Raw genomic sequence first — 26,986 nt, 5'->3', positions numbered from 1 at the left:
GAGAAACCAAGTGACGTCACGAAGTATGTGGATAAACAACATTTAAAAGCATCAGCTGTGACAGGAACCAACTGAACGTGGGCTTTTGGACCTGAGGTAGGGATCAGATCGCATATTTGTATTTGAACGAACATTAACGCTTACCCTTGTATTATCGGTATTTTTTATTGAAAGGGAACATAACGTTTTAATCGACCGTACTTTAACCAACATGGGTTGTTACGCCGATCCCCGTTCGGCTCGACATGACGTGGGTTAAACCCTGACCTACGCTGTAGAGGGATTTGATTTTCAATTTCCTAAATAATAGTTATCCTACAATAGGGTGCTGTGTGTGGAATACAGCGAACATTGCTCATAACATCTCCGAGTTATAATGTGCGTTATTACTTTTCATAATCATTACATTTTGTTGTATGTTGGTGTGGTGCGTTGCATTTCTGGTCGGGATCCATATGGGAACCACTTGTCTCACGCACACACACACCACTTGGGTTAGGCTTGAAATAGAATCATGTGAACCCCCGTCAGTATTTAAAGAACGCTAGCGTGAACGGTGGAGACTCCAGAGACGGCTGCATCCGGTCAGCACCTGTACTCTGTGGCCGTTTCTCAATACCAATTGGAAGTGCGAACTTGGCAAGTACGCACTTCGAAGTACAAACTTCCGAGAACGTTAGTACGCACGCACCTGCAATTGGAACAGCAGCGGACTCGATGAAGTCTCCACCTCAGCTCTGTTAACTGCGCTATAGGCCCCATAGGCCTCATGTAGGCATATACTACTGAACAATATAAACAAATTTTATAAAACAAAACCCCAGCCTCTTTCATTTTAATATAGTATAATTTTTTTTTAATTAATATAAATGAAAATATATGCGTGTCGTGTGTATAAGCTATACACACCACTTTTTATATGTAGGGTACAGATGTGCGTGCCTAGGGTACGGATGCGCGTGACGTGACCATTATATAAATCAAAACCCTGCCTCTTTCATTTTAAAATAGTATGTAAACATTTTGAATGAATAGCCCTACATTGTTGTTATATATTTTAAATGTTCCTATATAGCCTATTATTATAGCTTACATACTAATATTCTAAAACATGGGAATGTGAAATGCATCCTGGGATATTTAACGGCCCCAAGTCCACACAAGTCACCTCCGATGCAGCCTCAGTGGAATGGCCAGTTTAAGAACGCATCAAGAACACTTCCAGGTTTTATGACTGTACTTGATGCAAACTTTGAATTGGAACAGTACTTGAGCTACGACTGCAAGTACACAAGTACAGAAAAGAACGCAAATTGAGAAACGGCCTGTGACTGTATTCCAGGTCGCCGTGACGTCATGCAGCGGAGGTCCACGTGTACGGATGACCTGACCCTGGACCGCGGGGGTTCCCTGGGGGGGAAAGGGGGCCACAGAGGGCAGGACTTTGCAGAGAGTCTCCCCTGGGAGCTGAGCCGAAGCATCTTTGCGAGGCTGGACCCCCCCAGCCTCTGCTGTGCCGCGCTCACCTGCCGGCGCTGGAGGAGCCTGATCCAGGGATGCGACCTGCTGTGGAGGGGCGGCTGTCTGGAGGTCCGGGCCGTGTGCCAGAGGGAGGTGGACCGCGACCGTGGGGAAGGACTCTCCTGGAAGGTGAGGTCACAAGTCTCAGGTCAGCACAGGGACCGCTGCTACAGACAACACCGTATCACGTCATTTTACAGAACAAAACCGAGGAGCGTGAACAGAGCAGGGCTTCAACAGAGCTCGGGGCGTTATGCCAGATTAGATTCTGTTATTCTGCCTGTGCCCAAGACCGGCCGTGGGCCGGTCCAGCCGTGGGCCAATCCAGCTGCGGGTTATTATATAAACCTTGTTTATATAACTACTAGAAAATTGAAAAGGAATTTGTTCCTTTCCTTTCCTCTTTCTATTTGAAAGGTGTAAAGATATTTAGCATTTGCATTGCCACTGTAGCCAATAAGTCTAAAAAGGTCATGCCAGTCTAGTGACTTCTTTGATGTGTAGATTCCTTTAGCTGTCTTTCATTCTTGCAGACATGTCTACAGTGGCAATCTTAGCCCTTTGGGGGCTCCAATGGTGACCCGAATTGTTTGGGGGGGGGGGGGAAGGGTTGGATTGCAGGCGGACTGGATTGTTGACGGGGGGGGGGGCGGGGGGGGGGGCTGGCGTAGCGAAGTTGCGGGCGGACAGAATTGTTGACCGGGGGGTCACCCTCAGCTTTGGTTCCTTTGTTGTTTCTGTTATGTGAAAGCTTCCAATGTAATTATGCTTGGTAAACTGCTGCCTTTATCTTCCTTCTGTGTGTCTGTGCGGGTGTGTCTGTACGTGTGTGTGTGTGTGCGTGCTTCTGTGCATCTGTGCGGGTGTGTCGGTACGTGTGTACGTGTGCATGCGTCTGCTTCTGTGGGTCTGTGTGCCTGCATGCGTGTGTGTGTGTGTGTGGGTGTGTGTATGTGTGTGTGTGTGTGTGTGTGTGTGCATGCGTCTGTGTGCGTGTGCGTGCCTCTGTGCATGTGTGTGTGCATGTGTGTGTGTCTGTGTGTGCATGCATGCGTGTGTGTGTGCCAGGTCACCCTGGTGAGGAACTACCTGGTCAGCCTGGTGAAGAGGGACTGGCTGGCGGGCCGCTACAGCGGCGTGCGCTCAGCCGACGAGCTGCTGGGCCGCAGGATGTGTCCGCTGGACGTACACTCCTGGGGCGAGATCCTGGAGGCGGAGCTCCAACGATGACCTTTCACCTCTCAACCCACATTTCCCTTCACAGTTTTCCTTCTTAATATATTTTTTGAATACCTTTTGCATAACAAGGGCTTCTTTAAAGGAGTGAAGAAGACATGTTGTATATTCTGTTTATACTGCCGTGTGTGTGTGTGTGTGTGTTTGTTTGTTTGAGTCATAATAATAATAACGTGATTTCCTGGGACAAAATGTCCAGAGACAAAAAGTATTTGTATCTATAGATAATCACATTTTATGTTGATCACGGTATGAGTATCATGGTAAAGAACTTTTGTTTTAACCTATTGTATTTATTTCATTTGTTTCCCCGAATGAGCATTTAAATCCTTCTTGATCTAATTTTTTTAATTTTTTGTAGTTATTGTTTTATTAATAGGCTCTTATTACTAATAGCCGAACCAAATCATGACGTCATATATGAAACATGTAAGGTAACCAAGCAATAAGAAAAACATGACGTCGGATATAGGTTATAAATAAGAAAATATGGACGTCGGAGATTAAACACCAAGCGACAACAGATACGAATTATTTTAAAGATGCAATCTGGTACGGTGGCTGTTTACATTGTACGTGGTACCTTTTTAATAACATAAAAAAATAAAAACAAAAACATGTACCAGGTTACCAATCAGAGATACTGAATAATAGTCTGACGTTGCTCCATCGTGGTGAAATATATCCGTCAGTGAGAGCCGTCAGTGGGTTCAGTATCAGAGTGTTTGTGAGGGGTTCGATGATGATGAGGAGGGGGAGGGGAGAAGGGAGGCTGCGCGGCTGTTGTTTCTGACGTCACTACCTCTGCGCTCCTGCGGGCCGTCTCAGCATCGCTGCACCGCAACGCTTTAATACACGACCGTTAAAGCACGCGACCATGGACGACCTACCGCCGATTATCAACATCTCCATTTGTCTCAAGATCCAGCCCAACGAGGGCCCGGTGTTCTTCAAGGTGGACGGGACGCGCTTCGGTCAGACGCGGACCATCAAGCTGCTCACGGGCTCCAAATACAAGATCGAAGTGGTGCTGAAACCCGGGAAGGCGGTGGCTACGTAATGACAACCCTTGGTTTAATATTCTACCTTTATATTCACATTCTCTACCGTTATATTCACCTTCAACACCTTATATCTGACGCTACACGACGTGCCTAGCGATGGACGGCTGTCAGGTCAGGTCCGGTGGAGGCCTAATATGTGGTCCTGTATTTCATATCATGGCTCTATCTTTCAGTAGGCCTAGCAATACATAGAATAGGCTAGGCGTACCACAACCCGATCCAAAAAATCGTCCCATATGAAGCGATATCAATAAATAAAAACATAGGAGATAGCGTCCGGACTGTCATCGACACCGTTCAATAAATCATTCACTCAAGATGAACTGTCAGTCACAGGGACGACCTGCCGCCGCAACGGTTGTCCGACCCAACATGGGAATCGCTCAGGTGCCCTGAGTCAGTAGCGGAACATATTTACTGTGGGCCCCCCTCCCCCGTGCAAAAGTCTGCCCGCCCCCTCCCATTTCATCTGATCTATTACAAATGTAATATTTATCTATATTAAATAAATCATATTCTATGAATACATAAAATTGTTCTATGTATTTTTATTAATATAGGCCTATTATAATAAATAATCATTTATATATGTATTTACTGTCTTTGAATTTGGTTGAGATGGCTCTAAATCCAAGCATTACATGACTAATCAGGCTACCAATGAATGTTATTGTGTAGCATCTTTTTACATCAGCAGATCTCAGACTACGGGTTCGACCCACAATGGGTCACGATCCAGTCAGAGCCAGGTGGTCTGATAACCCTCAGAACACAATAAACCCCCCAGAACTGGGGATCCAGAGGATCCCCCCGTACTGGTGTGCCCAGCAGGTTCGGAGCGTGCGTGGGTCAGTCCCACTCACCCCCCCAGGTGGTCTTTGGGTGAGCCACTGTTCTGAGTGTCCCTTCCCTCTCCCCCCCCCCCCCCCCCCCCCCACAGCAACATGAACATCGGTGGAGTGATCTTCCCCCTCGAGCTCCAACCCCAGGACGGGGACCAGGATATAGGGGACAAGGCGGTCTACCACGGCCAGTACGACACAGAGGGGGTCCCCCACACAAAGAGTGGAGACCGGCAGCCCATCCAGGTCAGCATCGAGGTAAGACCTGTCGCCAGACTTCCCGCTGGGGGGGCTGGGGGATTCTTCATAATGACATGATGCTCTCATATTCAAATGGTTAATTTGAATGTTATATTTTAACGTGAATGTTCCAATATGTTATATTCTTATATGTTATATATTTGAATGTGTTATATTCGAACATGTTCTATTCTATTATATCGTGGGGGGACTGGAGAATCTAGTGGGATTTGACCCCCAAACAAGGGTCTTGGTCAGGGTTGGACTTGGACTCTTGGTTTACTTTATAAAGACGGCTCTCGGGATCCGACTGGCTCAAGCTGCTCCAATCAGCTGCTTAGTAAGACTGACCACACCCCCAACAAACCCCCCCCACTTCCACATCAGACCTCCCAGACCTGTCAAGAGCAACATGTTTTGCATAAGTTCCTCGTCTCCTCTCCTCTAGTTCCCCAGGGCGGGTGAGTTTGAGACCGTGTGGTCCTTGTCTCCTCTCCTCTAGTTCCCCAAGGCTGGTCAGTTTGAGACCGTGTGGCAGGTGAAGTTCTACAACTACTACAAGAGGGAACACTGCCAGTTCGGGAACAAGTTCAGCGATATCGAATACGAGTGCAAGCCCAACGAGACGCGGACCCTGATGTGGATCAACAAGGAGGTCTTCAACTGAGCCTCCGGCGGGACGCTGGCCTGCCGGGAACCAGGGAGACCAGGAACAACACTGCTTCCAGAACAAGAGCCGTCTCCCATGCTGGTCTCCCATGGAGAGGATGTAACCAGGCATGAGCAGTCGAACCAGAACTTTTAACATCAGTCAGCAGCGTTGATGGGACATACCAATATACGGCTGCAGACTGACCTAGATCCCTCCTAGACCCCCCCTGGACCACCTTTAGACCACCCCTATTACCTGTAGACAACTCATAGACCACCCCTAGACCAGGATGGAAGACATATGTACTCAGAGAGAGAGAGAGAGAGAGAGAGAGAGAGAGAAAGAAAACTATTCATGAAGGTGTGTTTGGTATTGCGTTGGTGTGTGTATATGCATGCGTGCATATGGCATGCATTATCCACATGAGCGTGCGTGTGTATTTAGGTGTTTATCAGTCACTTGTTCTGGACGTCTGTGATAACTCCTCGGTGGTTTCGGTGCATGGTTGGATTCATTTTGCCAAAAGCGGTTTTGTGTCTTATGATGTTCTCCGATCTAGTTTTGTTGTGTATTGAGCAGGAAACCAATGTGAATAAACCTGATGTATAGACAGAAGCTGTGTCAATGGATGCACAATACAGAAAAACAAATGTCTATGAATCACTCAACGGAGGAAAACTTTGTCCTTTTTTTGTGGTTAAACCGCAGGAGCCTACTGTAAGACATTGAAATAAATACAGTAGGCTAAACAGAAGCGGATTGCATAATGGTAGGCCTACGTTAAATAGAAACAGACAAAGATGAGGTTATATATATATATATATATATATATATATATATATATATATATATATTAGAGAGAAGTATGTAAATTAGAAAAAGAGAGCGAGAGAGTACCCGGATGTACCTCTCCTTAGCTCCTCCTCCGCCTCCTCTTTCAGCTGCAACCTATCTCTCTATTCCGGTGCCTGTTGCAGTGTTCTCGCCTTCCCCTTTTCGCTCTGTCTCCGTGGAGGTGAATGTGATCGTGGATAGGAAAGTCAGATTCTAGTCTTGCTAGTTGCACAGATACAGGTGCGACCGTTTATAGTAAAGTTAATTTCTCCGGGAATTAGACGAGACCACGACCTCAGTATGGTAAGGACAATCTCTTTATAAATACTGAGGTGAAATCAAGTTGTATTACACTTGGAGTCGGAACTGGTTTATTTACGATCTCCTTCCGTCTGTCTTAATAGCAACCTGAAGCTAACCGTTAGCCCGTCTGATAGCATAGTAAACCTAGCAGTACAGGCCAGTTCCGTTTAGTGGTCAAATATAATCCGTTTTATATTCTAATCAAACTGCGGACGAACAACTATAGATTATTCATCATATGTCATCATATGTGCTGGCTACTAACGAAGGAAACATTTCAACATCGATAGGCGAACATTGTGTATATTTATACTGCGTTGCCAGCAGTTTAAGCATTAAACATATCCAAATGTTTCCTCATTTCGCAACACAACGTTTTCGTTACACGTACCGTAACGATGTAAGGCTCAACGTAACATTATGCTTAACGTAAACACGCGTATTGTAACAATTTGTTTAACGTAACGCTGCAACTCACGACGTAACATTGTGTTAAGGCTTTAACGCAGTGTTACAATTTGCCTGACGTGACGCTGTACCGTTTGAAAGATGGATAACGTTACAGCCACAAACCCACCATATACATTTGCGAATCATTTGATTCAACGTTGAAATTGAAATAAATGGCAAATATGAAAGCACACAATCAGTTTACCTCTCAGCGTTGATGCAGACAACATGCAGATATTATATTTATTCAATTTATTCATTAAGAGTTAATTATCAAATACATGTTACCATACACCAGCCCAGTATTTAGACCATGCATATTTATTGAAACAACAGTTTAACTGAAATACATAATTTTACAGCCAGAGAATACAATATATTCATTGTAGTTAAAGTTTATTATTTTAGATTATATTAAACTAAGCAATGGAAAAGCACACAGCTAACAAAATTAAATTAGCATGTAATATAATTTAGTAGTATATTATTTGCAACATCTCCAGAATAGTATTTTACAAGACTTTTAGCACTAACTAGATTAGGTTAATTTTAAGTAATGAGCATATGTACAGAATGTGCAAATGGAATATTTATAGGAGGGACCATGTGCTGCATTTTTAATTTATGCGGATATCATGCATGACGCAGATTGGCATACTACAGTGTGCACTGTTTTCTCTATTTTCCTATTAGATTGCGAGCCAAAAGTAGGCACAGTCACAGCATTTTAGTGGACGGCCGTATTTGATGACGACACACTACAAAACCACCATTTCTATATTTATCCCGTCAGTGCGTTATATGTTATATATACCAAAACAAAGTATTGAGCATGCTCCTCGCTCGACCAACAAGACATAACACCCGCAGAGAAGGGCGCGCACTCTGAGGTCATCCACCGGCAGGAGTAGCGGAGCTGATCTTTGACTCTGTGGTCAACGGAGAAATGGGGTATGGGCTTCACCCTAACACCACCTCGTCCTGCATTATTAACCCCATTCTTCCCTGGGCCCGGAGACACATGGTCCACTTCCTGTCACATGTTAAATGGGCTCCGTTTTGTCGTGATGGACGTCCACTTAAGAGCCACAGGGAAGAGTTGAGAGAGAGAGCGGGACGGACACTTAGCACACGTCCACGGACACTTAGCATATGACTGTGGACACTAAGCAAACGGTGGAAATCAAACCCGCTACGAGGCCCTTCTGCCACAAAGCTAGTGGTCCTACGGTTACTGGTGACACAATCAAACCACAACATCAAATGAAAAGTGAGGACAAGCAACACATTAGTACTGATCCTATAACTGTTTGTAGCCAGACCAGAGCGCACCATCCCACCGTCCTTCAGATCCATACCGCACATGCTCCTCCAGAGCCACTTCAGGTCACATGCTCTCGGAGGAGCAGAAGGTTAGGACGTCTGCAAGTGGATTGCTATGGGGTTGGAACCCAGAATCCATCCTGAACGATGGGATAATGTCCCTCCTGTAGGTCTCGATGGATTTGAAATGCAATCTATATTGGCGTGTACTCCCAGACAAAATGGCGGGTGTGTGACCTGATGAAGGCACCACTGTGTGTGTGTGTGTGTGTGTGTGTGTGTGTGTGTGTGTGTGTGTGTGTGTGTGTGTGTGTGTGTGTGTGTGTGTGTGTGTGTGTGTGTGTGTGTGTGTGTGTGTGTGTGTGTGTGTGTGTGTGTGTGTGTGTGTGGTGCTCAGTCGAACAGGTCAAACCTCCCCCGCACATAAACACACCGCTGTGCCTGCTACTGGTCATCAACACCAGGGGAAATATTGCATGTGGTCCAACGGCGACTCAGTAAACAAACAGCCCACATGTCGCAGGACCAGATTGTAACCTAGTGACCTCAACGTGTTGGACTGCAGCTCCACAGCCAATGGCAACACACTAATTAAGAGTTTTAGGTATACATCTCTCTAGGTCCCCACTCTGAGCCTAGCCTTCATTCTGTTCTTTCCTCCTCTCCTCTTTGCAGGGAAATGAAGCCAGCTACCCTCTGGAGATGTGTACTCATTGTGAGTATCCTGTTAATTATCTCACCTCCTCTATCCACATCTTCATGCATCACACCTCAGCCTCAAATGCCAAGTAGGGCACATATGGTTGCTTGGCAACGAAAATAAACAAGGCCAGATCTCTCTCTCTCACTCTCTCACCTGCTGTCCAGCGGTTAGCTTTGTTGGCGGTATCAGGCGGGTAGCCTGGTGGGCGCTATCAGGCGGGTAGCCTGGTGGGCGCTATCAGGCGGGTAGCCTGGTGGGCGCTATCAGGCTGTTAGCCTGGTGGGCGCTATCAGGCGGGTAGCCTGGTGGGCGCTATCAGGCTGTTAGCCTGGTGGGCGCTATCAGGCGGGTAGCCTGGTGGGCGCTATCAGGCTGTTAGCCTGGTGGGCGCTATCAGGCGGGTAGCCTGGTGGGCGCTATCAGGCGGGTAGCCTGGTGGGCGCTATCAGGCGGGTAGCCTGGTGGGCGGTATCAGGCTGTTAGCCTGGTGGGCGGTATCAGGCGGGTAGCCTGGTGGGCGGTATCAGGCGGGTAGCCTGGTGGGCGGCTAGTTGTCCTGCGGTACTGACAGATTGCACAGGTCCTGGTGTTTTTTCAACACCCAGTCAGAGGGTACAAACAACAACAACATAGGCTGAGCCTATCTGTGTCATATGATCAGTAAGTGGGACACTAACAGGTGTGTCTGGCCCTTACTTATGTATGGCCAGCTTCTATCTCTCCTAATAAAGACAACAGCATACCAATGTCAGTGTGAAAGAGTCTAGCGCTCCATCTAGTGGGGGCAGCCGGTTATGCATTCAGCAAATGCCATCCAGTGTCCTTTAGATGTATGTCACTAAGGAGCAGGTAGGGGTGGGACATCTGCCTCAAAGATGCGTACGGATAGACCTTAGGGATTGAACCCAGAAGCTTTCACTTAGGAAAGGTTTGAGTTAACTACTTGGTTAGGTTAACCCCAGATGGTGGGGGTGGTCGGGCTGACAGTCTTTGCAGGGAGCTTTTCTAGCTTAGAGGATCAGTAGAGCAGAGCACCAGTTTCACAACAGGTCAAGGCACATGGTCTCTGTTCTTTAAGGACTTCAACGCTACTCAAGGTTACTGAGGGTATTCTGTTACGCTGGGCAGAGGCTCACAAACCAGACTTTTCATTAATAATACATTCCAGTCTGACAGCAGATCTGGGACAAGACAGGCATTATAGTATTGTGATATTTTGTATGTTATAATTTTCCAATAGTGGAGCTCTGATGGTGTTTTGTTATAATAGCAACTAGTCCTGACTCCTGACCCCGATTCCCTTATTAGTGCTGTAGACTCTAGGGCCCAGGTAGCCCCTCAGAGAGATGACTCACACTCACACTCACATATATATATATTCAGCAGGTACATTTTGCCAAAAAGAAACACAATATGAATCTGTCTCTCCTCCTTCAGTTGACCCAGATGAGATCAAGCGGCTGGGGAAACGTTTCAAGAAGCTGGACCTGGACAACTCTGGCTCCCTGAGCGTGGAGGAGTTCATGTCCTTACCTGAGCTCCAGCAGAACCCGCTGGTCCAGAGGGTCATCGAGATATTCGACACTGATGGCAACGGGGAGGTGGACTTCAAAGGTCGGTGATGTTCTGAGTTGAGCTGTAGTCACCTGGATACTGGTGGGTCCAGTCCTTAAAATGGTCTGTCTGTAGGGACCTGGAGACTGGTGGGGCCAGAGTCTCACCTGGTCTGTCTGTAGGGACCTGGAGACTGGTGGGTCCAGAGTAGGGGTGTACGGTATAGAAAGTACACTGGTGGTGCCTAACCAGTATTTTACCCCTTCAGAATCATTTATATCGAAATTAGAATATTAAATTAACATACCGTACCGTCTATGCCTCAAATCATACCATGATATAAATTTTAGTCCATGTAGGGACCTGGAGACTGGTGGGTCCAGAGTCTCACCTGGTCTGTCTGTAGGGTCTCACCTGGTATCCGTCTCTCCTCAGAATTCATCGAGGGGGTCTCCCAGTTCAGCGTTAAGGGGGACAAGGAGCAGAAGTTACGCTGTGAGTCTGTCAATCCATCTCTCATTCCTCCATCTTTCATTCCTTCAGCTCTCATCCCTCCATCTCTCATCCCTCATCCCTCCCCCTCTTATCCCTCCCCGTCTCATCCCTCCCCTTCTTATCCCTCAATCTCTCATCCCTTTATTTTTCATCCCTCCATTTCTCATCCCTCCCTCTCTGATCTCTAAATCGCTCCCTCCCTCCCTCCATCTCCCTGTTCCGTAAAGCAGTGATGAGGAGGATGATTGTGATGAGGATGATGAGGATGATGTGCGGTGATGGTGTCTCCCAGTCGCCTTCAGGATCTACGACATGGATAAGGACGGCTACATCTCCAACGGGGAGCTGTTCCAGGTGCTGAAGATGATGGTGGGCAACAACCTGAAGGACACGCAGCTGCAGCAGATCGTGGACAAGACCATCATCAACGCCGACAAGGACGGAGACGGACGCATCTCCTTCAGAGAGTTCTGCTCCGTGAGTCCCCTCCGTCACGTCATCCACCTCCATTCTGACCACACCGTCACCTCATCCACCACCACCACCACCACACCATCACCTCATCCACCACCACGCCGACGACATTGTCAACACATACACCATCACCACTGCAACTACTCTGTAACCAAATGTACAATCATCATCACCCCGACAACAACGCCTTCACCACAGCAACAACGACTCCAGGAGCCATGTTAACAAAGTAGCACTCTAATGATCCTCTGCTGCTGCCCCGCCAGGTGGTCGGAGGTCTGGACATCCACAAGAAGATGGTGGTGGACGTGTGATGGAGCTGCCTGCATCTACATCACCATCATCACTTCCTGTTTGGAAGTCATTCCAGTGCCACCCAGGTGGTTACTGCAGGGGGAGGGGCTTATCACATGTCTGTTTACACTGCGGGGGGTGGGGGGGCTGGAGATAGTTTTCTATATATATGTGTGTGTGTGTGTGTGTGTGTGTGTGTGTGTGTGTGTGTGTGTGTGTGTGTGTGTGTGTGTGTGTGTGTGTGTGTGTGTGTGTGTGTGTGTGTGTGTGTGTGTGTGTGTGTGTGTGTTTTTATTTTTTTCACACACATATTTCTGTAAGTGTTTACTTTAGGGACGTGTAAACTGGTGTATATTTATTGTAAAGTCTATTTTCTGGGATGTGAGGAGGTTGCTGTGACGTCATTATGAACTTGATCTGAACGCACAGCAACCGCTGGCACCAAGCTAACTGCTATAAAGCTGCTAGCACCAAGCTAACTGCTATATAGTTGCTGGCACTGGGCAAGCTGCTATATAGCGGCTAGCACTGGCTTAGATGCGAGCACCAAGCATATGGCTAGCTGCTAGCATCTAGCTTGAGCAGCTGGCACATGCTAGCTACCAGCAACAGGCTAGTGTTTTTATCACTGCTCTGTTTAATGTATCAATCATTCTTTCTAGTTGATTAATCAATAAGTTGCTAATCAACATGTATATCTGATACATTTGTCAATCAGTTACAAAACAACATATCTAGCTGCTTCATTCATCTGCTTTGATATTTGGGTAAGAAGTAGCTAGTGTGTTGCTTGGTGAGAAGTGCTGCTAGGCAGCAGCTGACATGCTATATGGTTAGCAGCAGTTAGCATGTTACTTGGCTTGGTAGCAACTAGCATGCTACTCGGCTAGGTAGCAACAGCAAAGCCCATTTCGTTTGGGACTTCGCTCATTTGGTTTTTCCTCACCTACCAGATAAATATGAATCTAGGCGTGCTTTTGTATTTTTCTACATGTTTAGAAGTAAGTAGGCTCATTCAGAATGCAGAGGTGGAACTATTGTCCATGTGTTACTTGATATAAGGCAAAGTTATTGATTAGACGAGGTGGTGATTTAGGTAAGCCATTGAACAGATCAGAAGTTCTTTATCGGCCAACACAAATTGAACCTTGAAATTAAAGATTATTCCCCAGATGGTTTGTGATGCGTGTCTACGCAAACTTTACCAAACAATACAACAGACGTCCAGTTGACCGTTCTTACACTATAAGTTGTTCACACATTGACAAGGGTTCCAATACAAACCATCACAACACCTACAACATGTTTTGTGTATGTTGCCAAACAGAAGTGAATGTTTAAACGTGTAAATAGGTTAAAAAAAAATAAAAAAAACATGCTCCAGATTTTTGTGTCGATATGTTGTCATGACGACAGCAATGCTTCCGCACTTATTTGGTCAATAAAAAAAAACATTCAGATGTTAAATGGGATCCTTCAATAATATGTTGTCTAAGGTATTTTAAACCGTAATGAATAAACAAACTACGTTCTTACTACCACGGCTATGATGAGTAGATTCCCTTTTTACTGGATTGAAAAGTAGGAGCTGCAATAGCCCCGCCCCTGTTGAGCCACAGCGTCCCACTCCGTGCAGATGAATAATTAGTAGCAGTCAGTGTTTAATTTGATGATGTGGCTGTCTCACACATCATTCATGGTTTTTATTGTTGCTTATAGCCCTTGGTTTTACAAGAAAAACGCTGAATCTCGTGTGGGGTTTCATTAAGAAAAAAAAATATTGCATTACATGCATTTCTTGGATTTTTTCCAATTTCATTCCTGCCAGGGAACAATGGTTCGCTTCTAGCCGCCAATTATTGACGGGTAACAACACGTCCGATACAAGCACACACAGTATCACACACACACACACACACACACACACACACACACACACACACACACACACACACACACACACACACACACACACACTCATATGCACACACGCCCTGCTCCCCTTCCCCCTCCCCCATCTTCCTTTCTCTTCCGTCAGACGCGTTTAACGGAATGTTGTCAAGGGAATGACCGGAAAATCAGCATTTGAGGTAAGACATAGCCTACTGTTGCTGCATATGTGATGTGAGTGTGACCCATGAATACAACGTCAATAGTGTCCGCAGCCGTGGTCTTGCACAATCGCATGTGTGTGTGTGCGAGGGCGTTTTGGGACGGGAGAGCTCCCCCGGCGAAAGGCGCGTCTCCGGTCTCCGGTCAGCGCGCGAGGAAGAGCCTCGCCTCGCCCTAAGGACGAGGGCGCTCCGGTTCTCACTGCTTTGCGATTCAATACATAACAATATACGGTATACTATATATGTAATATATACCACTTATTTATATATATATACTATTTATATAGTGTGTATATATATATATAGCGTGCTATATAGATATAATATGAGGTTCGCAGAATGGTATAGCTCATATGAGTCATTATGATATAGGTAATATATGAAATAATGTATATTAGGATATAGACCAAGATATGAGAACATATATGACAGGATATATGCTGCACGCTCGGCTCGTCCATAGTTGTATTATGTGTCCGCCGACATTCATCTGGTGTTCGGCTGGGATCTACCCTGTCTCCCCCCTGGAAATATACCCCCCCCCCCCCCCCCCCCGCCCCGGAAATATAACTCTCTCTCACGCTCTCAGTCTCTCTCTCTTGCTCTCTGTCTCTTGTCTCTTGTCTCTGTCTCTGCCTCTCTCTATGTCTGTCTCTCTGTCTCTTCTCTCCGTCTCTGTCGTTGTCTCTCTCGGTCTCCCTCTCTCTTCTCTCTGTCTCTCTGCTTCTGTCTCTGTCTCTCCCTCCCCCGTCTGTCTGACAGAAGTATGTGTTGGTACAGGCTCGGTTTAAAGGTGTGTAAGAAGTTATCTGTTATCTGTTGAACATGACCTTTCTCTTGATGAGTCGTCGTTGTTATTAAGCCTCTGTCTCATCTCTGTTTCTTGTGTTCTGTGGTCATGTGTTTGCGTGTTATCATTATTTACAACTGGCTTGCAGTTAGCTAGCTTACAACTAGTTAGGGACCGAGCCAAACTTGGCAAGGACCCTATTGAAATCCTCATGTTTATTCTTCTTCTTATTATTTTACCTCATCTTCGACTGCATTTTTCCCCCCCTGCACATATTCGAAAACTCATTTTTATTTGGCACATTTTGTGGGACTGGTGAAAAATTTGATATTCTAGCCCTCAAATTCACATTCGCCCCTAGGTGGCGCTATACCAACTATGCCAAAATTTCAACGTTTGCACAAGCATAACTCGTCACCGGTTGGACCTAAACTCATGAAACTTTGCACACATATGCAAATCCTCATAATGAACAAATTTGCAGATACTAACTTAGCACTTCCGGTAGCCAGATTTCCCGCCATTTTGAATTTAGTTAAAAACAGTAAATTCCCCAAGGATCCCAGGTTTTTCGACTTTAACAAAAATCCTTTGGCACATATCATCTATGGCCCATTATCTTCAATCTGACATAAGGATTAGTCTGTAGGATAAATTTCAAAGTACCCATGAGCCATTGAGTTCAAAAAGGGGTGTGTTTTTCACCCCAAAAATAGTAAATTGCACATATCTACATTAATTGGACTCCTATGGTGTTGGACCTCTCTACTAAAGTTGTTCATAATCAAATTCTGAACAAGAATAAGTCAACAATTTTTCAAATGGGGCGTGGCATCGAAGTGGGCGTGGCCCGTTACTAAAATAGCCACAGTTCATAGACGCAATGTTTGATTTGAGCGGGACCAACTCAATGGCCGTTAGGTACCAAAGTTCTAACTGCTCACCAAAAATTAAGTCGATTTAAAAAAACAACATGGCCGCCAGAGGAGGGTCGATCACTCTGCGGACACCGTAATAGTTATGAATATGAAATTCACAGGACACGTGTAAACTGATGCCGATAGCTCACATACCAAAAATCGTGTTTCTATTTTTTGTAGCGCCCCCTACAGGAACTTTAAAATGCAGCCCCTACGTCACATTTCACCAATATGTATGAAACTCAGTATTCACGTACAATGTGCCCATACCTACAGAAAAGCCTCTTGGACCCATGCCCCAAACTCCACAGGAAGTCGGCTATTTGCATTTCTAATTTTCAATTTTGGCGGCCATTTTGAATTTTTTTCACTTTTTTGCCTTGTATTTGAATGAACTCCTCCTAGGGAATTTATCGGATTTGCTTCAAAATTGGTCAGTACAGTCATGAAGTGGTGCTAAACCAAAATCGTGCTATTTGTGACTGTACGTTGAAGGGCGTGTCCGTGGCATGCCGTCAAAGTTGGCCATTTTTGAATTCCGTCGCGTTGTATTTGAACTAACTCCTCCTAGGGAATTTATCGGATCTGCTTCAAATTTGGTCAGTACAGTCATGAATTGGTGCTGAACCAAAATCGTGCTATTTGGGACTGTACGTTGAAGGGCGTGTCCGTGGCGTGATGTCAAAGTTGGCCATTTTGAATGGAATTTCACTTTTTCGCATTGTATTTGAACGAACTCCTCCTAGGGAATTTATCGCATCTGCTTCACAATTGGTCAGTACAGTCATGAAGTGGTGCTGAACCAAAATCGTGCTATTTGTGACTGTACGTTGAATGCCGTGGCCGTGGCGTGCCGTCAAAGTTGGCCGTTTTGAATTCCATGGTCTTATTTTCGCTTTTTTCCCCTTGTATTTGAACGAACTCCTCCTAGGGTATTTATCGGATCTGCTTCACAATTAGTCAGTACAGTCAAAAAATGGTGCTCAACCAACGCCGTGTTATTTGCGACTGTACGTTGAAGGGCGTGTCCGTGGCGTGCCGTCAAATTTGTCCGTTTTGAATTCCGTGGTCTTATTTTCGCTTTTATCCCCTTGTATTTGAACGAACTCCTCCTAGGGTATTTATTGGATCTGCTTCTCAATTAGTCAGTACAGTCAAAAAATGGTGCTCAACCAACGCCGTGTTATTTGTGACTGTACGTTGAAGGGCGTGTCCGTGGCGTGCCGTCAAAGTTGGCCATTTTGAATGGAATTCTTTCACTTTTTCGCCTTGTATTTCAACTAACTCCTCCTAGGGAATTTATCGGATCATTGATGTAGGGTTAATAATGTTAGTTAAAGTTGTTACAACATGTAATTCAGTTAAATGTGGTCTTACATGTTAATGTCAAAACAATCAGTAGGACACCACAGGGCACCTCTGCTTCTACAGATTACATAAATTTGCGAATTTTTTTTAAAACTGCGCTTTTTTAAAACTGAGCGCAGTGATGAACGGGACCTCGTGCCGGCTTGCGGCTGCGTCACGTGCGGTCCTAACATGTGCACATCTTGCCAGCACACATGTTACGACGGCACGTGACGCGGCCGCAAGCCGGCGCGATTTTTTTTTAAAACTGCGCGCAGTGATGAACGGGACCTCGTAGTGGCGGCTGCAAGCCGGCGCGAGGTCCCGTTCATCACTGCGCGCAGTTTTAATTAGGGACCGAGCCAAACTTGGCAAGGACCCTATTGAAACCCTCGTGATTATTCTTATTATTATTATTATTTTTAGTCGACTTCGACTGCATTTTTCCCCCCCTGCACATATTCTAAAACTCAAATTTTTTTGGTGCAATTGTGGGGACTGGTGAAAAATTTGATATTCTAGCCCTCAAATTCACATTCGCCCCTAGGTGGCGCTATAGCAACTGTTCAAAAGTGCAAACTTTGCACAAGCATATCTCGCCACCGGTTTGACCTACACTCATGAAACTTTGCACACACATGCATATCCTCATGATGAACAAAAAAGTCTCTTGAACTGAACACTTCCGGTAGCCATATTTTCCGCCATTTTGAATTTAGTTAAAAACAGTAAATTCCCCAAGGATCCCAGGTTTTTCGACTTTGACCAAAATCCTTTGGCACATATCATCTATGGCCAGTTCTCTTCAATCTGACTTAAGGATTAGTCTGTACAATAAAGTTTAGAGCACCAATGAGTTCTAAAATTGGTGTGGTTGAAACCTCGAAAATAGTTAATTGCTCATATCAACGTCAAGTTGGACGCCTATGATGTTGGCCCCAATACAAAAGTTGTTCAGAATCAAATTCTGAACAAGATAAAGTCAACATATTTTCAAATGGGGCGTGGCATCGAAATGGGCGTGGCCTGACACTAAAATCGCCACAGTTCATAGACGCAATGTTTGATTTCAACGGGACCGACTTAGTGGCCGTTAGGTACCAAAGTTCTAACTGCTCAATTAAAATTAAGTCGATTGAAAAAACAACATGGCCGCCAGAGCCTCAAAATCACTGTGCGGAGATCATAATAGTTATGAATATGAAATTCACAGGACACGTGTAGACTGGTGCCGGTAGCTCACATACCAAAATTCGTGTTTCTCATGTGTGTAGCGCCCCCTACAGGAACTTTAAAAAGCAGCCCCTGCGCCACGTTTCACCAATATGTATGAAACTCAGTATTCACGTACAATGTCCCCATACCTACAGAAAAGCCTCTTGGAACCATGCCCCAAACCCCACAGGAAGTCGGCTATTTGCATTTCTAATTTTCACTTTCGGCGGCCATTTTGAATTTTTTTCACTTTTGTGCCTTGTATTTGAATGAACTCCTCCTAGGGAATTTATCGGATCTGTTTCAAAATTGGTCAGTACAGTCATGAAGTGGTGCTGAACCAAAATCCTGCTATTTGTGACTGTACGTTGAAGGGCGTGTCCGTGGCGTGCCGTCAAAGTTGGCCATTTTGAATGGAATTCTTTCACTTTTTCGCCTTGTATTTCAACTAACTCCTCCTAGGGAATTTATCGGATCATTGATGTAGGGTTAATGAACATGTAATTCAGTTAAATGTGGTCTTACATGTTAATGTCAAGGGTTAATGAACATGTAATTCAGTTAAATGTGGTCTTACATGTTAATGTCAAAACAATCAGTAAAACACCACAGGGCACCTCTGCTTCTACAGATTACATAAATTCACGATTTTTTTTTAAACTGCGCTTTTTTAAAACTGCGCGCAGTGATGAACGGGACCTCGTGCCGGCTTGCGGCCGCGTCACGTGCCGTCCTAACATGTGCACATCTTGCCAGCACACATGTTACGACGGCACGTGACGCGGCCGCAAGCCGGCGCAAATTTTTTTTAAAACTGCGCGCAGTGATGAACAGGACCTCGTGCCGGCTTGAGGCTGCGTCACGTGCGGTCCTAACATGTGCACATCTTGCCAGCACACATGTTACGACGGCACGTGACGCGGCCGCAAGCCGGCGCGATTTTTTTTTAAAACTGCGCGCAGTGATGAACGGGACCTCGTAGTGGCGGCTGCAAGCCGGCGCGAGGTCCCGTTCATCACTGCGCGCAGTTTTAATTTTAAACTTATTATTACTAACCAGAACAGTTGCCAGTCACAGTGATTTATAAACACATCCACGATGCGTTTTCAGTAACAAATTTCCTGAGTGTATATTACCATACAGTGGATTCATCAGGGCTGGTAACTCATCTCCTCATGAGTGAGTGCTAGGGTTAGGGTTAACCAGGCTGGTAACCCAGTGTCCACATCACAGCTCAAACTTATGGGGCTTTTTGGCCAAATGAAGTTTACATTTTGTTTTGTATAAACACTGAATGTCTGTCTTTCTGTGACACACAGTGTGTATGTGCCACTGTTATTTCATTAATTCATCTAATTTAATTTAAATTCAAATGAGTAGTGAGCTGGCACTTGGACTATCTCCTGGATGGACTTGACACTTAGTTTGTCTGGGAAAACATATGTGAGCCCTGATGCTACGAGTAGCATTAGAGGGGCAAAACAACAAAAAGCTAAACAAAACCACAAAGGCAATCCGCACCTAAAGTGCGGATTGCCAAACTAAATCTAAATATCATGTTGGTATCATACAGCAAGCCTCTAACTGAGGACAGAAGAGCTAGGAAAGGAGACGACCAGTGACTGGAGTAGAGCAGTAGAACAATAATCTCTCTCTCTCTCTCTCTCTCTCTCTCTCTCTCTCTCTCTGTAGATGTTCGGGTGTGTCGTGGTTCTGCTGGGAACCATCCTCAGTGTGGGTGAGTGTCTCCCTCTCACTCTGTGTCTCTCTCTGTCCCCCTGTCTATATCTCCATCCATCTCTCTGTCTCTGTGTCTCTCTCTCTGTCTCTCTCGTAGCCTACTCTGTCTGTCTGTGTATGTCTTTCTTGCTGTCTCCCTCAACCGTTCGTATGTTTTTTGTTGACGTCCAAGCCCCCTCACCTCTATGACATTTGACCGGATCCTTTTCTCCCAGAATGCTTTGCTATCAATGACCTCCATGAGCGTCTGGCTCACGGCCGGCAGCTGAAGATCTTCCTCACCAAGACCTCAGAGCAACTGGAGTTCATCCCTGCAGGCCAGTCTGTGGCCACCGCCGTCTACTGGAAGAAGAGCCACCACAGGTACCAGTACTGTCTGCCTAGAGTAACGCAACTACAGGAACTGTACTAGTACCAGTACTGTATGACTAGAGTATTGCAACAGTATCAGTACTGGTACCAGTACCTTATGACTAGTATTGCTACAGTATCAGTACTGGTACAAGTACCGTATGACTAGAGTATTGCTACAGTATCAGTACTGGTACCACTACCGTATGGTACAGTACGGTACTAGTACTGATACTATAGCAATACTCTAGTCATATGGTACTGGTGCCAGTACTGATAAAGTATTGCTACAGTATCAGTACTGGTACCAGTACCGTATGACTAGAGTATTGCTACAGTATCTGCAAGGGTACCAGTACCGTATGACTAGAGTGGTACTACAGTCACATCGTTGTGTCTCTGCAGGCCGACCAGAGGGAGTGTTTCTGGGTCGGGAAGCGACCGGCGCTGGACTCTGGATAAGGTCAGCATGTTACGTCATTATCACATCGGCAGTATCCACAGATACTGTGTTACTAATGAGTGTAATGTGATGTGTAGGTGACGTATGCGGACGAGGGAACGTACGTCCAGAAAGACTCCTGGGACAAGGAGGTGTCCAACGTTAAAGTAGCCGTCACACGTATGTCTTATCGGTTATTACCCAACTAGTTCACTACTCGTTCACTACCTCTGTCTCTGTCTATTCCAGCTAGCATGCTGGTATTAACTAGTTCACTCAACTAGTCCTCATCCTCTCAGTCTTTTCAATCTTGCTTGCTCGTATTAACTAGTTCAATCAACTAGTCTACTACCTCTCGGTCTATTCCAGCTAGCTTGCTGGTATTAACTAGTTAAATCAACTAGTCTACTACCTCTCGGTCTATTCCGGCTAGCCTGCTGGTATTAACTAGTTAAATCAAATAGTCTACTACCTCTCAGTCTATTCCAGCTAGCTGGCTGGTATTAACTAGTTCAATCAACTAGTCTACTACCTCCCAGTCTATTCTGGCTAGCCTGCTGGTATTGACATCATGAACTGTCTTCTAGTGGCTTGATGTGTAGCTAAAACTGTCGTCAAAAAATGTTGATGCTCCTCTATCTGTTTGTCTGGCTTTACCTGTCTGACTGTCTACCTGTCTGTCTCTCTCTCTCGCCTGTCTGTGAGCAGGGAGACACGTCTTTACGAAGTGTGTTCCTGGGGAGGATCTCTCTGTGTCTCTGGAGGGCATCGAGCTGAGCGACGCCACCCTCAGCTTCTCTGGAGAAAACATCAACATTACCCTGGTAACACTATGGGGGGTTACCCTGGTAACACTACAGGGGGGGGTGGAGGGATGAGAGATGGATGGATAGAGATGATGGAGGGATGAGAGATGGATGGAGACATAGATAGATGTCTGGACAGATAGTTATAGTGTGAAAGTCGAGGGGCCAGATCAGAAGGAAGCTGAACAGTAGTGTGTGTGTGTGTGTGTGTGTGTGTGTGTGTGTGTGTGTGTGTGTGTGTGTGTGTGTGTGTGTGTGTGTGTGTGTGTGTGTGTGTGTGTGTTGGGGTCTGTGTGTGTTGGGGTCTGTGTGTGTGTGTGTGTGTGTGTGTGTGTGTGTGTGTGTGTGTGTGTGTGTGTGTGTGAGTGTGTGTGTGTGTTGGGGTCTGTGTGTGTGTGTGTGTGTGTGTGTGTGTGTGTGTAGGTGCGTGATGGGGCCCCAGTGGGTCAGGACCACCAGGAATACCACGACCGGCTGCGACTGCAGTACAACAGGATTGAGATCCGGGAGGTGAACACCAGCGATGTTGGCCACTACACCCTGATAGACCGCCGAGACCGGGTGGTCTCCATGGTCCGCATGGAACTCACGGGTACGACTCCAACTCTGTGGAAGATACTCTTAGATATAGATCTATAGAGCTATATACCACTCTGAAGAGACAAATAGATATAGATCTATAGAGCCACTCTATAGAAATACATATAGCATATATATATGCTACATCTATTCAGATAGATATACTTATCGATATATATATATAGATAGATAGGTATATATATATATGTATATACAGTATATATATATGTATATACTGTATATATATACTGTATATATATATATATATATATAGAGAGATATAGATATACCTATCTATATTTATATATAGATAAGTATATATATACAGTCGGTATATATATATATATAGGTATATAGAGCTATATTTATAAAGATATATACCATCATGTGTATGTATAGATACATACTCACACAGCTGAGCCTAATAAAGTAAAAAATCCTGAGCCCTAAATTCCCCCTCACACAAACACAGTCTATTTGTGGTGCAACACATTCTCTCTCTCTCTCTCTCTCTCTCTCTCTCTCTCTCTCTCTCTCTCTCTCTGTCTCTCTCTGTCTCTCTCCTATATCTTAAAATAACTGAACACTAAAAGAACCCCATGTTCGCTAACAGAACCACATGCTAGTGCTACCGCTATGCTACGCTAAGGTCAGGAGTTGGTCCTTGAGGGGCGGATGCTGATGCTGTGTGTGTGTGTGTGTGTGTGTGTGTGTGTGTGTGTGTGTGTGTGTGTGTGTGTGTGTGTGTGTGTGTGTGTGTGTGTGTGTGTGTGTGTGTGTGTGTGTGTGTGGGGCTCCAGATCACCATGAATACAGCGGGGGGAACCCCCTCCTGGCCCTCCTGCTGCTCATGGGCATCCCAGCTGGCATCTGCTGCTGCTGCAGGAAGAAGATCTTCAAGCAGAAGAACTCCTCCGCCACCACCCACACCTCCACCACCCTACAGGTAACAACGCCCACACCTCCACCACCCTACAACCCCACCCACACCTCCACCACCCTACAGGTAACAACGCCCACACCTCCACCACCCTACCGGTAACCCCACCCACACCTCCACCACCCTTCAGGGTAATCCTATTTAGTTAAGGTTGGCATGTATTAATTAAGCGAGTAATTAGCCCCTCCTCTCTCTTTCCAGACGAGCCCGGTGGGGCAGTACTCCCCTGCGGTAGGTCCAGCCGGCCCTCCCCCCTCCTACCACCCAGGTCCTGGGGAGCCCACGGTGAGTCACGGCCCCCTCCTCCCGTGAGTGCAGGTACAGCCAGAACCAGAACCACTCAAGAACCACTAAATAAGTGATTACATTTCTGTCTGTGTTTACAGGTGTCTTACCATGGGCCCAATACGGTATGCACACGCACACACACACACACACACACACACACACACACACACACACACACACACACACACACACACACACACACACACACACACACACACACAACACACATGTAAAACGTTTGGTTGTGTGTGTGTTTGTGGTCGTGTGAACAGGGTCCGGCAGTACAACCCCCTCCAGCTGGGGGACAGTGGGACGGCCCGCAACCTTATCCGGTACGTGTAGCTGACCCGCAAGTAGCAGTATATGTTACAACCAAACCAATGCTAACCCACTAGCAGCAGTATATGTTACAACCAAACCAATGCTAACCCACTTGCAGCAGTATATGTTACAACCAAACCAATGCTAACCCACTTGCAGCAGTATATGTTACAACCAAACCAATGCTAACCCACTTGCAGCAGTATATGTTACAATCAAACCAATGCTAATCCACTAGCAGCAGTATGTGCTACAACAGAACCAATGCTTATTGCTTACCCACTAGCAGCAGTAAAGTGTATGCTAAAATTGATTTCAAATTGACCGCTTGACCACACATTCAACATAGAGCTCTGATCTGCAGACTAGGAACAGAGCCCTCCCCCAGAGGGACTGGTTGTAGTGAGGGGGAACCCTTTACTGACACCTCGTCCCAGAGGTTGGGGTAGCCCGCCAGGACTACTGGATGAGAGATCACCTGACCGCTCACCTTTAACCTGACCATGTAGGAGGATGCTTGCTAGTGGCTACCATAGCACGCTAACCGCAAGTGGACGTGCTGCTCTTCTGTCTTCTGCAGGGCTCCAACCCGGCCTACCCCCCAGTAAACCCCATGTACCCCCCTGTGGACCCGGCGTTCCCCCCCACTGGCCCGTCCTACCCTCCTGCTGGCCCGGGGTACCCCCCCGCCGGCCCAGGGTACATGCCCCCTGCCCAGCCCACGCAGTGGAATGCCCCGGCGCCTGGACCCTACCAGCCCGGCCCCGCTTCCATGGTACGTCCCGCCTCACGACTCCCTCCTCCTCTATCGTGCGACTGGCGCCGAAACCAGGAGCATGGAGTGGAGCTGCTTCACGCTTCTCCCGGTTCTCCGGAGATGACCCTGAGTTCATGTGTGAAAGGCCTGGACGTATGTGGGCGCCAGTGTTGTGCATGAACTAGTTCAAAAGAACAAGTTCATTGAACAAGTTAATTTTTCTATGAACTTTGAACTGAACGTAACATATTTTTAACTAAAGAACTTGAACTTGAACTAGTTCAGATTTTGTTGATTTTGTTTGTTGACATTCTGAATTGATGCTTAGGTCCAGATGACATGTTTATTAAATAGAGTTACTGCCTTAGTTGTGATGAATGAAACAGGTGTACAAATAATATCCACAACAATTTGTGATTGTAGTGATGGGTAGCTGGTAATGGAGAGGATTCATTTTAAAAGATAAGCACAGAATACTCACTCCAACAGTTTTTCTTCGGTTTCTAAAAAAAACGTTAATGAACTGAACATGAACTAGTTCAAAACTGAATTGGTGAACTATGAACGTGAATTTATTCATTTTATTTTGTATGAACTGAACTTTGAACTAGTTCATGTGAAGTGTGAACTTGCACAACACTGGCGGGCGCTAAGACTGCTTGTCTCCAGGGCTACGCTCCAGCGATGTACTCTGCTCCACCGGGCGACGCTGCCCTCTCCGCTCCCGCCAACGCCCCCCTGCTGGCTCCCCAGGTAATGCACACATACAAACACACACACACACACACACACACACACAGGCACTCGCGCACTCACTCATTCACTCAGTCACTCAATTACTCACGCACGCACACACACACACTCACACACTCTCTGACCCTTGCCCTGCCCCTCCAGGTTGAGGCACCGGTGCCTCCTAACCCCGCTCAACCCGGTGACTCCGCCTACAAGTTCGACGTCGACACAGGAAAGAACAACTCCTCCAACTTCCTGTAACCTCCTAAAACCACCACCTGGTCCCCCACCTGATGACAACACCTGGTGCCCACTAGTCCCCCCACCTGGTGCCCACTAGTCCCATCACCTGGTACCCCCACCTGGTCCCCCACCTGGTGCCCACTCGTCCCACCACCTAGTACCTCCACCTGGTACCACCACTGGTCCCCTACCTGGTCCCCCCACCTGATGACAACACATGGTGCCCACTAGTCCCACCACCTGGTACCACCACCTGGTCCCCTACCTGGTCCCCCCACCTGATGACAACACCTGGTGCCCACTAGTCCCCCCACCTGGTACCACCACCTGGTGCCCACTAGTCCCACCACCTGGTGCCCACTAGTCCCCCCACCTGGTGCCCACTAGTCCCACCACCTGGTGCCCCCACCTGGTGCCCACTAGTCCCACCACCTGGTGCCCACTAGTCCCACCACCTGGTGCCCCCACCTGGTGCCCACTAGTCCCACCACCTGGTGCCCACTAGTCCCCCCACCTGGTGCCCACTAGTCCCCCCACCTGGTGCCCCCACCTGGTGCCCACTAGTCCCACCACCTGGTGCCCCCACCTGGTGCCCACTAGTCCCACCACCTGGTGCCCACTAGTCCCACCACCTGGTGCCCACTAGTCCCATCACCTGGTGCCCCCACCTGGTGCCCACTAGTCCCACCACCTGGTGCCCACTAGTCCCACCACCTGGTGCCCACTAGTCCCCCCACCTGGTGCCCACTAGTCCCACCACCTGGTGCCCACTAGTCCCACCACCTGGTGCCCACTAGTCCCACCACCTGGTGCCCCCACCTGGTGCCCACTAGTCCCATCACCTGGTGCCCACTAGTCCCCCCACCTGGTGCCCACTAGTCCCATCACCTGGTGCCCACTAGTCCCCCCACCTGGTGCCCACTAGTCCCCCCACCTGGTGCCCACTAGTCCCATCACCTGATGCTCCCACCTGGTGCCCACTAGTCCCACCACCTGGTGCCCCCACCTGGTGCCCACTAGTCCCATCACCTGGTGCCCACTAGTCCCCCCACCTGGTGCCCACTAGTCCCCCCACCTGGTGCCCACTAGTCCCATCACCTGGTGCCCCCACCTGGTGCCCACTAGTCCCATCACCTGGTGCCCCCACCTGGTGCCCACTAGTCCCACCACCTGGTCCCCACACCTGGTGCCACCGCCTGGTACCCCACCTGGTGCCCAACCTGGTGCCCCCACCTGGTCCCCTCAACTGGTGCCACCACCTGATTTAACCTGAGCATATCAGCCATGTTGGATGTTTAAACGATAGAAACGTGTTTAAATAATGGATTTGGGTTAATTAGATACATATTTATCTGATAGATACATGCTTATCAGAGACGTCCGTGTTGAATTATCGATATGTGTTTACATGAT

General features: G+C 46.9%; 4 protein-coding genes across 5 annotated transcripts; all 4 read left to right on the top strand.

Moving 5' to 3' along the window:
• Nucleotides 1-10: 10 nt before the first annotated feature.
• On the top strand, nucleotides 11-3,314 carry fbxo48 (F-box protein 48). Its single transcript, XM_084466059.1, has 3 exons — nucleotides 11-96; nucleotides 1,343-1,650; nucleotides 2,590-3,314. The coding sequence occupies exons 2-3, from the start codon at nucleotides 1,357-1,359 to the stop codon at nucleotides 2,749-2,751; spliced, it is 456 nt and encodes a 151-aa protein (XP_084322185.1). The 5' UTR covers nucleotides 11-96; nucleotides 1,343-1,356; the 3' UTR covers nucleotides 2,752-3,314.
• A 310-nt stretch (nucleotides 3,315-3,624) lies between these two features.
• On the top strand, nucleotides 3,625-5,570 carry cnrip1a (cannabinoid receptor interacting protein 1a; the record flags this gene model as incomplete). Its single annotated transcript, XM_084465163.1, has 3 exons — nucleotides 3,625-3,813; nucleotides 4,762-4,921; nucleotides 5,406-5,570. Exons 1-3 carry the CDS (start codon nucleotides 3,635-3,637, stop codon nucleotides 5,568-5,570), a joined length of 504 nt encoding a protein of 167 aa, XP_084321289.1. The 5' UTR covers nucleotides 3,625-3,634.
• A 960-nt stretch (nucleotides 5,571-6,530) lies between these two features.
• ppp3r1b (protein phosphatase 3 (formerly 2B), regulatory s1ubunit B, alpha isoform, b) lies at nucleotides 6,531-13,490 on the top strand. Of its 2 annotated transcripts, XM_084465181.1 has the most exons (6): nucleotides 6,531-6,692; nucleotides 9,141-9,180; nucleotides 10,606-10,782; nucleotides 11,158-11,217; nucleotides 11,510-11,694; nucleotides 11,958-13,490. In XM_084465181.1, the coding sequence occupies exons 1-6, from the start codon at nucleotides 6,690-6,692 to the stop codon at nucleotides 12,003-12,005; spliced, it is 513 nt and encodes a 170-aa protein (XP_084321307.1). In that variant the 5' UTR covers nucleotides 6,531-6,689; the 3' UTR covers nucleotides 12,006-13,490. The 2 variants fall into 2 exon arrangements, with proteins under 2 accessions (XP_084321307.1, XP_084321308.1); XM_084465182.1 differs by lacking the exon at nucleotides 11,958-13,490 and having other exon boundaries at nucleotides 11,448-11,585.
• A 485-nt stretch (nucleotides 13,491-13,975) lies between these two features.
• LOC311340973 (uncharacterized protein) lies at nucleotides 13,976-26,141 on the top strand. Its single transcript, XM_084465888.1, has 14 exons — nucleotides 13,976-14,075; nucleotides 20,064-20,109; nucleotides 20,327-20,474; nucleotides 20,868-20,925; nucleotides 21,003-21,084; nucleotides 21,613-21,728; nucleotides 22,134-22,302; nucleotides 23,090-23,235; nucleotides 23,431-23,514; nucleotides 23,616-23,639; nucleotides 23,790-23,849; nucleotides 24,419-24,613; nucleotides 25,265-25,348; nucleotides 25,493-26,141. Exons 1-14 carry the CDS (start codon nucleotides 14,052-14,054, stop codon nucleotides 25,589-25,591), a joined length of 1,335 nt encoding a protein of 444 aa, XP_084322014.1. The 5' UTR covers nucleotides 13,976-14,051; the 3' UTR covers nucleotides 25,592-26,141.
• The last annotated feature ends 845 nt before the right edge of the window (nucleotides 26,142-26,986 follow it).

This window comes from Micromesistius poutassou (genome assembly GCF_964030765.1).
Source record: "Micromesistius poutassou genome assembly, chromosome: 3".
Lineage (NCBI taxonomy): Eukaryota > Metazoa > Chordata > Actinopteri > Gadiformes > Gadidae > Micromesistius > Micromesistius poutassou.
Note: the sequence above shows the minus strand (reverse complement) of the source record. Positions and strands in the feature narration are given on the sequence as shown.

Bases quoted from the DNA above. Each gene is read 5' to 3' on its own strand.
- LOC311340973 (XM_084465888.1), top strand. From the start codon at position 14,052: ATGACCGGAAAATCAGCATTTGAG. The intron at 23,640-23,789 runs GTATGCACACGC...TCGTGTGAACAG, and splicing joins CTTACCATGGGCCCAATACG to GGTCCGGCAGTACAACCCCC. The intron at 23,850-24,418 runs GTACGTGTAGCT...TGTCTTCTGCAG, and splicing joins ACGGCCCGCAACCTTATCCG to GGCTCCAACCCGGCCTACCC.
- fbxo48 (XM_084466059.1), top strand. From the start codon at position 1,357: ATGCAGCGGAGGTCCACGTGTACGGATGACCTGACCCTGGACCGCGGG. The intron at 1,651-2,589 runs GTGAGGTCACAA...TGTGTGTGCCAG, and splicing joins GGGAAGGACTCTCCTGGAAG to GTCACCCTGGTGAGGAACTA.
- ppp3r1b (XM_084465181.1), top strand. The intron at 11,218-11,509 runs GTGAGTCTGTCA...GGTGTCTCCCAG, and splicing joins CAAGGAGCAGAAGTTACGCT to TCGCCTTCAGGATCTACGAC. The intron at 11,695-11,957 runs GTGAGTCCCCTC...CTGCCCCGCCAG, and splicing joins CCTTCAGAGAGTTCTGCTCC to GTGGTCGGAGGTCTGGACAT.